Below are 9,344 nucleotides of genomic sequence, written 5' to 3'. Positions count from 1 at the left end.
TATTTTCTTTTAAAAAAGTGTAAAATAGGGCAGCCCGGGTGGCTCAGTGGTTTAGCACCTGCCTTCCGCCCAGGGCATGATCCTGCAGTCCGGGAATTGAGTCCCGCATCCGGCTCCCTGCATGGAGCCTACTTCTCCCTCTGCCTGTGTCTCTGCCTCTCTCTCTGTCTCTCATTAATAAATAAATAAAATCTTTTTAAAAAATAAAATAAAATTTCAGGGGATCCCTGGGTGGCGCAGCGGTTTGGCGCCTGCCTTTGGCCCAGGGCGCGATCCTGGGGATCCAGGATCGAATCCCACGTCTGGCTTCCGGTGCATGGAGCCTGCTTCTCCCTCTGCCTGTGTCTCTGCCTCTCTCTCTCTCTCTCTGTGACTATCATAAATAAATTAAAAAAGTTTAAAAAATAAATAAATAAATAAATAAATAAAATTTCAAAATTGTAAAATATATATCAGAGGAGGTAAGTGCCAAAGAAGTGAAGCAAAGTAAAGGATAAGAGAGTGGGTCTCCCAGGAGGAGGTAACATTTAACCAGAGACGAATAGAAGAAGGGAAACATCTGAAAGATGAGTGTTTCAGGCAGGGGCATGGTCTGTGCAAAGGCCCTGGGGTTAGGCCCCGGCCTCGCATGTTGAAGGAACAGCCAGGAGGCCCGTGTGGCTGGAGAAGAGTGAGGGACCAGGGGAGGAGGGGAGGGCAGGGAGGGGATGGGGCGGGTCCTGCAGGGTTTCTCGGGCTTTCACCCACCCACCCCAGGAGCTGGGAGTCCTGGAGGCCTGTGGGCAGAGGGAGGACCTGACTTCATTCTAACCACCACTCATCCAGGAGGCCTTCCCCACTTGTCTGGGCAGAGCCCCTATTCCCGCCCCAGCTTCCGGCCCCGAACCCCTCCCACCTGGGCCCTGATGACACACAGGGGTGTCCAGCAGGGGTGTCAAGCGCTGCGTCCAGTTCTTCCCCCCACCCTCACCCACCCCCCGGCAGCCGTGGGGGCTTCTCAGCCACTGGAGTCCAATGGGAGGGAGGCTGTGGCGCTCGGGAGCATCACAGGAGTGAGGAGCTGTCACTTCCCCTTCTCGGGGGGCTGGGATCCTTGAGCCCTTGCCCGTCACCCTGCCCCGGCATCTCGAGCCCCCCCGATGGGGGGAACCCCACAATGGGCAAGCAAAGCTCTGGGCTGCGCAGGCTCCTGCCGTCGTACAACAGACCCACCCAGGAGGGACCATTACAGCCGGCTCACTGATGGGGACACTGAGGCACAACAACAGGCGCACACAGGGACCCAGGCACAGTGCCATGCAGTGCACACAGGTGTGCGGCCCTACGCCCCACCCAGCCGGGAACAGACCACAGTCGGAGGTGGGGGTCCGAGGGCCCCCCCAGACCACACATTCCCTCCCCGCACATCCCCAGCGGGGTTGGGTGCTTCTACCCCCAGCAGCGAGGTTCTGGCGCCCCCTTGTGGGCGGGATGAGATCTGGACCCAGAAGCTGGGTTTTGGGGGGCCCCCAGCTACCTGCACCCGAACCCCCACAGTCCTGCCCCTCCCTGCAGCGGGAAACAGGGCGCTCATAGGAGCTTCTTTTGCAGGGTGAAGACCCAGCAGGGGGAGGGGCTCAGGCTGGATGGGGGCTCAGCCCCTGGTTGAGGGGTTCAGTAGGGGTGAGCAGTCAGCCAGCCCTGAGGGGCTCAACCTGGGGTGCGGGTGGGGGGGGCTTGGCTGGAGTGGGGGTGGGGTCAACCAGGCCTGGGGTTCAACCAAAGTGGCCTGGAGTTGTCAGGGTTGACGGGCTCCACCAGTGTGGGGGTGTCAGCCCGGGTTGGGGTCCTCACACCGGAGGTCGGGGCTCTGCTGGGCCAGGATGAGGGCAATCTGGCCCTGGATCCCACTATGGGCGCCTGAAGTGATGCAGTTGTTGGCTTTGGGGGGCTGTCCCAAGACTGCGGGCTGGGCCTCCCTATAAAAGGGGGCAGGGCTTGTCACAGCCACAAAAGGCCCCCCCACACCAATTTCCAGACACCCTGGGGGGAGAAGTCCAGCCCCTTCGGAAAAGGAGGAGTCCACACAACAGGGATGCTCTGGGAACCCCCCTGAACCCCCCTCACCCCCCGACCTGGCATGACCTGGAGGCAGAGGACGCCAGCCAGAGCCAGAGCCGCAGTTTAACGCTCACTCTGGGCCCTTCTAAATCCCCCAAACCTGGGGGGGGACACCCATGCCCCTGGCCCCCGCCCACATCATTTCAGTGTAACCAACACCTGACGTTTATTAGACACCTTTTGGGTTCCGGGTCCGGTGCTCGCGATTTTTGTGGACGTTATTTCATCGAATCCTCATGACAACCCAAGGATCAAGTTATCTTCCTCTCCCTCCTCCCCCTCTGACAAGACGGGACACAGGCACAGACGTTAAAGTACGTGCTTAGGGCCACACGGCAAGGAGGCACCAGGGGTTCAGCCCTCCGGAGGGGACCAGCGGGAGGGCAGCACAGGACGGGGCGTGATGACCGTCTCCTCCCGCCCCCGCCACCCACACCTACGCAGCTTGCAGACAGTGACGGGAAACTCGGCTCACGGCGGGGCGGGGGGGGGGGGGGGGGGGGGGGGCTGGTCTCCCAGGAAAGGGCCGTGTGTGCCGCTGAGTCCGCTCAAAGCTCGGGCCCAGGAGCCACGAAGGCAAGGTGGCTGGGGGGCTGGACCTGCTCTGGGGCTGCAACCGCAGGGCCTTTGCACAGGTTCCCCCTCCACCATGGCTCTTACCCTTCAGCGGGGCCTGCGCAGGGTGTGCTTGGGAAGGAGGTGTATGAACGCCCGGGGAAATAAAAGCAAAGGGGGGATGGGGGGCGGGTTCTGAGGGCTCCTCATCTGAACCCCACATGGGATAATTTCACTGGCCCCAGGACCAGGTCTGCGCTAGTCGGGTGCACGGGGTGTCCCTGGGGGCCTGCCTGGAGGCGGCAGGCGGGAAGCCTTCATTCAGAGGAGTTCGCCCCTCTTTCGTGGCTTGGAGGCCCCTCCTTCTCCTCCAGGGCCAGCTCACAGTCGCCCTCTCCTTTCTCCTCCTCTCTCACGGCCCCCACTTCCTCCTCTTTATGGCTGTGGAGACAAGAAGGATCCAGAAAACCTCACTTAATTAAGGAATTACGGGGCCCAGGCTTGTACGATTCTCCCAGAACTTCTGCGCCCCGCGCTCTCGTTGTCCCCACCCCGACAGAAGCGGTCCTGAGGCCCAGACAGGTTAGGACACTTGCCCCGTGTGAACCTGATGGGAGGGCCGGTGCCTGGCCTGCCCGTTCCCTGGGTCTCGGGACTGTGGGTGAGTGAACGGGCAGGAGGACAGGGCGACGGACCCATGGATGGTGGTAGGTTAACGAGTGGATGTGGACAGACACCTCGACGGACATGGGGACAGGTGGTGGGAAGGTGGACAGAGCCACAGACAGCGGGACGGTTACGCACAGAGGACTTGGGGGGGGGGTGCGAGAGGGATGGATAGATGCGTGGGGCCCAGGGGAGTGGTAAAGACCTCACAGATCCCCCCTGGGACTCGTCTTAGGGTTGGGGTCTCAGGGCCCAGGGGAGTGGTAAAGACATCACAGATTCCCCCCTGGGACGTGTCTTAGGGTTGGGGTCTCAGGGCCCAGGGGAGTGGTAAAGACATCACAGATTCCCCCCTGGGACGTGTCTTAGGGTTGGGGTCTCAGGGAAGCCATCTCGTTTTTCAGGTTCGTAGCAAGGGGGGGAAGGGGGGTGCGTGTTGCCTGAGGTCCCGGCGGTTCTGAATCAAAGAACCCCCTGGCCTGTCGAGGCTCAGAGAGGAGAGGGGAGGGGAGGGATTCTGAGCACCAGTGGTGCTACGGGGGGCGGGGGGAGCTCATGCAGGACGGGGGGGGGGGGTGCCCACCTGTCGCGGGACTGGCTGCACCAGATGGCGTAGAGCAGGGTGAGGACGAAGAGGAGGAAGAGGGCGGCCAGCACGGCCCCCAGCCCCACCAGCCACGGCTTCCTCTGGGCCACTGCGGGCGGGGCGGGGCGGGGTCAGCTGCTGGGCCACCAGGTGGGGGCTCCCTTCCCCCTCCTGTCCCTCCCAAGGCCTTACGGGGTTGGGCCCAAACCGGCCCCAGGACCAGAGCTGCCAAAAGGGAGGCCCGGCCAGTGGTCGTCCAGAATCGGTCCATCCCTGTCCGTCTGTCTTCGCGTCCCTCCAGCAGGTTCTGGGGTGCCACCCCGTCAGAGGAGGAAGTGGCCGCCCCGGACACCCCAGCGCAGGGTGTGGCCAGCACCCTGCAGGAAGTGAGGAGTGGGGCCCCCTTCCCTGGATCCTGGGTGTGCCGGGGAGGGGGTCCAGAGGCCCAGGCGTCCCAGCACCCTGTCCCCCTGAGGCCCCCCGCCCTCCGCTCCCCACAGCCACAGCCACGGGAGAGAGAGGCCAGGAAAGGTGCGGAACGCGTTTCCTGAGCACCTACTATGCGCCGGGCCCTGCAGTGGTTCTTAAGCCCCGGCACCTGTTTCAAGCCTCGTAACTCTGGTCCTCAGGTTGCAGATGAGGGGTTACCGCCCCCTGCGGGGGGGACACATGGCATCCCAGAGGGACACAGCTCTCGCCGCAAGGAACCGCAGCTGGGAATGAACACCCCCCACCCCGACCCTCTCTGATCATCCTACAAACCCCCTCAGCGTTCGGGCAGCCTGGGCTTCCACGCGAGCTCTGCCAACAGCCACCCGCGAGACCGGCCCGTGACGTCTCTCCTGCCAGGCCTCAGTGTTTCCAGCTGGAAAACGGGGCTAACCGTGTACTGACCAGACGCCAGGCGCTCACCGGGAGCATCCGTGAGGGCGCTTATTAGCTTCATTTCATTTATGTTTTTTCCACCCTCTGGCGGACGATCCTGGAAGTCCCGCACAGCCGCTCCCTGCCTCTGGGTCTCACCACCCCCCCAAGCCCGGCTACGGGGCCTGAACGCCAACCTTTATCAGGGTCCTTATTAAGAAATAGTTAACATCCAGGGCAAGGGCCAGGGCCCGGAGAAAGTGAGGTGAAAGGGGAGGCTGGAAACTGGGAGGAGAAAGTACTCGTTGCTTCCCAGGGGAGCACAGAGCCCTGGGACACAGCCTCCCGGACCCAGGTCCCTGGAACAGTCACGTGGCCCCAGACGAGGGGTGGGGTAGCAAGGATTTCCCAGGATACGGGGCTCAAAGTCCAGAGCTCCGCAGCAGGATCAAGATTGCCGGGGGCATCTGGGCACTGGGCAGCCTGCCCTCCCATCCCTGCTCAGGCATCGGCCCCAACCACTGCCTCCCCCAGGGGGAAACTGAGTCCCAAGAGACAACAGGAGCCCTTCTGAAGGGCTCTTATTAATTCTTTAATGCAGGTCTCTGAAAGGCAGCCCCTGCCCCACGTTGGTCCCGAGGCTGAGTAGGACGGAGGAGCTTCTGGCCAACAGATACTAGGGAGAGGGAAAAGAAATCAGGCCGTGGGTAGAAGTGGGGGAGCCGTGACACGGCGGGAGCTCGGGGGTTTCTCCATAACCCAGAATGCGCTCCAAGTGCGAGAGGAATCACTAGGCAGACAAATCGGGAAGGAGGGTGCACAAAGCCCAGGCATGCAGCACACAGAGAGCCCACCCCCCCGAGGGGCAGGGCAAGTCCCAGGCCTCTTCATTTGGGGGCCAGTATTCTCCACTCTGCATGGAGTTACTATGGTGGCTTCACATCCAGGTCATCGCTTACACGGTGTGGAGGGGGCATCTCTGGGTGGCTGCCTGGAGGAAGCCGTGTCGCGTCTTCACATGGCTGTGTTCGTGACTTTCCCTTCAACTCTGGGCTCCTCTTGCTCCTCCAGCTCCAGCCCCAAGTTCCTCTCTCCTTCTTTCTCAGCCTTCCTGCCCTTCGTGTCCTTTATCTCCTCTATCTTCTCCCTCTTGCCTTCTTCACTGTAGGGATACAAAGGCCCCAGACACAATGAGAAACAGTCGCCCCCATTGGACAGACATGGGCCTGTGCCAGGCCTTGTGACAGGTGTTTTACAAAAAGTTTCTTTGTTGAATCCTCAAAACAGTCCTTGGGAGGAAGCCTTGCTATTTCCATTTCACAAAGGCAGAAAGTAGGACTCAACTGTCCCATGGATGGACAGATGGATGGAGAATGGATGGATGTGTGGATGTATGGAAGGATGGACGCATGGGAGGACGGATGAATAGGAAGATGAGTAGAGAAGTGAATGGAAGGTTGCATGGAGGCATGAACAGACAGCATGATAGGTGAGTAGATTAATTACAGAAAGGAAAGAATGATGGGTCAATGGATGGATGGGTAGGAGTGCAGATGGGTGGATGGGTGGAGAGATCACTGGGCTGATGAGTGGGAGAAATGGGTGGGTGGGTGGATGGGTGGGTGAGTAGATAGATGGGTAGGTTAGGGGAATGAATGGATGAATGGATAGATGGAGAAGGGGGTGGGTGGGTGGGTGGATTGATAGATAGGTGATGGGCAGGTAAGTGGTTAGGTGAATGGATAGCTGCGTGGAGAGATGAAAAAATGAATAGGAAGATGAGGGACGCCCGGGTGGTTCAGTGGTTAAGTGTCTGCCTTCGGCTCAGGTCATGATCCTGGGGTCCTGGGATCGAGTCCCACACCGGGCTCCCTTCATGGAGCCTGCTTCTCTCTCTACCTCTGTCTCTGCCTCTCTCTCTGTGTCTCTCATAAATAAACAAACAAATAAATAAAACCTTAAAAAATAGAATAGGAAGATGAGTGAATGACCAGGCCAAAGAAGAGCGTGACAGATCAATGGATGGGAGTATAAATGCGTGGAGAGATGGCAGTGTAGACATGTGGATGGATGAATGGATCAATGGTTTACTGGGTAGGAAGATCAATGGATGAATGATGGATGGTTGGAAAGGGAAGTGTGGGTAGGAGGATGGATGGATGGTTGGATGGATGGTTGGATGGATGGATGGATCTGGGGATGGATGGGGATGGGTGGGTGGGTGGATGGGTGTAGATAGGTGGATAGATGGATGTGGGGGGATGGATGGATGGTTGGATGGGTGGATGGATGGATGGGTAAATGGGTGGATGAGGAATGGATGGATGGATGGATACGGGGATGGATGGGTGGATGGGTGGGTAGGTGGATGGGTGAGTAGATGGGTGGATAGATGGATGTGGGGGGATGGATGGATGGATGGATGGATGGTTGAATGTTGGATGGGTGGGTGGATGGGTGGATGGATGGATGGGGGCATGGATGGATGGGGGATAGATGGATGGGGGGATGGATGGTTGGGTGAATGGATAGATGGATGGAGGGATGGATGAATGGATTGGAGGATGGATGGGTAGGGGAATGGGGGGTGGATGGATGGATGGATGGAAGGATGGAAGGATAGAGGGAGGGAGGGAGGGAGGGATGGATGGATGGATGGATGGATGGACGAGGGGATGGATGGGTAGATGGGTGGATGGATGGATGGGAGGTAGGAGGGTGGGGGATGGGGGATGGATGGAGGAATGGACAAGGAGAAAACTACCAACACAGGAGTTCAGGTGGGTTCGAGAACCTCCAGCCCACCCTGGGAGCGGGAATCACACTTTGCTGGAGCGGCACTGAGTCTCAGACAAAGCAAACAATGAGGCCTACAGCTCTCTCCCTCACATACGTCTCGAGCTCGACTGAGAATGTTCCAGTCAGGCTGGCCTCCTCCTATCTCCTACTCTCGCCTCCCAACTTTGGCCAAGTGGGGACACTGCCCTGGAAGAGCCCCCACCCCTGCCACATCCCTGAGCCTCCCCCAGAATCTCGTCTGGAAGCAGTCGGGACCACAGTAGAGTCACCCGCGCCAGTACCCACGCTCGTGTGCAGACACCTACACGACCCCACAGCACAGTGTCGCTCAACAGGGATCTGCTCAGTGCCCACTGTGCGCCAGGCCCCCCGGGGACACAGCCGGGCCAGAGCTAAGCTCCTTCCATCTACTGGGAGCCACCGTCCAGCGACGACAGAGCGGTAAATGGCTAAGATAATTTCGGCTGCCGGTCAGGGCAAAGAACGCAGAGCTGTGGGACGCAGTGTGTCGGAGGCCTGGTGGCCGGGGTGGGCTTCCGGGAGGAGGAAATATCTGAGCAGGGACTGGAGGACGAGGCAGCTCAAAGATACAGGAAAGAGCGTCCCAATCAGAGAGAAGACTAAGTGCAAAGGTCCCGGCTGGAATGCGCTTGACGTGTTCAAGAGTAGAAAGAGGTCACCGGTGCACACTCACCCCTCCCCACCCCCCAGAGGGGCTCACACAAACCCCCGACCCCACACCAGCACGCTCACACAGGCAGTAGTACCTCACGCCCACGTCCTGATAGGGGTTGGAACACATTCTGAACCCGGTGTCCTCCTCATCCTGGGCTCTGTAGGAGAGAGAGAGAGACAGAGGGGTGAGGGTGGGTGACGGGCAAGTCGCCTCCACGGTGTCCCGCGGCTGCACAGAGCAAGGTGCACGGCCGCATGGCTGTCCCGGGCCGTGAAGCGGGGGGTGTGAGCAGAAGCAGGGAGACGGGAGACAGGGGAAGCGACCAGAGAGAGTCAGCAGGCGGGAGGGGTGCCCAGCACTCTGGGGGAGAGGACAGGGACAGCGGTGCGGAGCGTGGGGAGAGGGGCTCCCACCTCACTTTGGAGCACCAGACGCGGTTGGCCAGCATGAGGACGAAGACGATGAACAGGAATCCCACGACGGCAGCCAGGCCCACCAGCCAGGGCTTCAGGTGGTACTGCGTGGCTGTCCGAAGGCGGGCAGGTGGGAGTCAGAGATGGCGGGGAGCGGGGCACGCCCCCAAAAGGGGAGACAGCAAGGGTCCAGGGGTGAGGCGGGGATGCTCGAGCAGGTGGGGTCTCAGAAAGAGCTGGTCAGACACCAGTTCTAGAGAAGGGAGGGGGCTGGGGCCTGGGGGGGTGTCCCCAGGGATGGGCAGGGAGGCCCCGGGGGAGCGTGGGGGCTGGGGGGCTCCAAGAGGGGCCCGGCCCCATTCCTCCTCTGCCCGCCTACTCTTCTCAGAGGGGTTCCTCACCATGAAAAATGGGGAGATGTTGAGCCTTCGAAGGAGCCCCTGCCATGACCCCTCCCGACCACTGCACCGTGCACCCCGCCCCCCAGCCCGGGTGGGCGCCCTACCCTGCTGGGCCTCTGCAGGTGACAGGAGCAGGGCGCTGAGCAGGAGAAGGGCCTCCAGGGTCCCCATGGTCATGGAAGAGCCAGCGGCGCGCACAGTCAGGGGCGGCTGGGTGAGGCCGAGCCCAGGCCCTGATATGCAGGCGGGCGGGCCTAGGGGCGGACCCGCAGCTCAGACTCTGG

General features: G+C 60.5%; 2 protein-coding genes across 2 annotated transcripts; both read right to left on the bottom strand.

Annotated features, from left to right (window-relative positions):
- Positions 1-2,249: 2,249 nt before the first annotated feature.
- LOC140611090 (small integral membrane protein 24-like) lies at positions 2,250-4,255 on the bottom strand. The gene is made up of 3 exons (XM_072787871.1): positions 4,100-4,255; positions 3,905-4,016; positions 2,250-3,096 (listed from the first exon to the last, which is right to left on the bottom strand). The coding sequence occupies exons 1-3, from the start codon at positions 4,176-4,178 to the stop codon at positions 2,973-2,975; spliced, it is 315 nt and encodes a 104-aa protein (XP_072643972.1). The 5' UTR covers positions 4,179-4,255; the 3' UTR covers positions 2,250-2,972.
- Positions 4,256-5,339: 1,084 nt separating this feature from the next.
- Positions 5,340-9,300, bottom strand: SMIM24 (small integral membrane protein 24). The gene is made up of 4 exons (XM_072787870.1): positions 9,165-9,300; positions 8,660-8,771; positions 8,338-8,403; positions 5,340-5,933 (listed from the first exon to the last, which is right to left on the bottom strand). Exons 1-4 carry the CDS (start codon positions 9,235-9,237, stop codon positions 5,786-5,788), a joined length of 399 nt encoding a protein of 132 aa, XP_072643971.1. The 5' UTR covers positions 9,238-9,300; the 3' UTR covers positions 5,340-5,785.
- Positions 9,301-9,344: the final 44 nt, after the last annotated feature.

The sequence above is a fragment of the Canis lupus genome, chromosome 19 (genome assembly GCF_048164855.1).
Source record: "Canis lupus baileyi chromosome 19, mCanLup2.hap1, whole genome shotgun sequence".
NCBI classification, from domain to species: Eukaryota; Metazoa; Chordata; class Mammalia; order Carnivora; family Canidae; genus Canis; species Canis lupus.
Note: the sequence above shows the minus strand (reverse complement) of the source record. Positions and strands in the feature narration are given on the sequence as shown.

Coding starts and splice junctions, on each gene's coding strand:
- LOC140611090 (XM_072787871.1), bottom strand. CDS start 4,178: ATGGACCGATTCTGGACGACCACTGGCCGGGCCTCCCTTTTGGCAGCT. Junction 4,017..4,099: donor GCCGGTTTGGGCCCAACCCC/GTAAGGCCTTGG, acceptor CCCCGCCCGCAG/TGGCCCAGAGGAAGCCGTGG. Junction 3,097..3,904: donor TGCAGCCAGTCCCGCGACAG/GTGGGCACCCCC, acceptor TTGTCTCCACAG/CCATAAAGAGGAGGAAGTGG.
- SMIM24 (XM_072787870.1), bottom strand. CDS start 9,237: ATGACCATGGGGACCCTGGAGGCCCTTCTCCTGCTCAGCGCCCTGCTC. Junction 8,404..8,659: donor GTCTGGTGCTCCAAAGTGAG/GTGGGAGCCCCT, acceptor TCTCTCCTACAG/AGCCCAGGATGAGGAGGACA. Junction 5,934..8,337: donor TATCAGGACGTGGGCGTGAG/GTACTACTGCCT, acceptor GTATCCCTACAG/TGAAGAAGGCAAGAGGGAGA.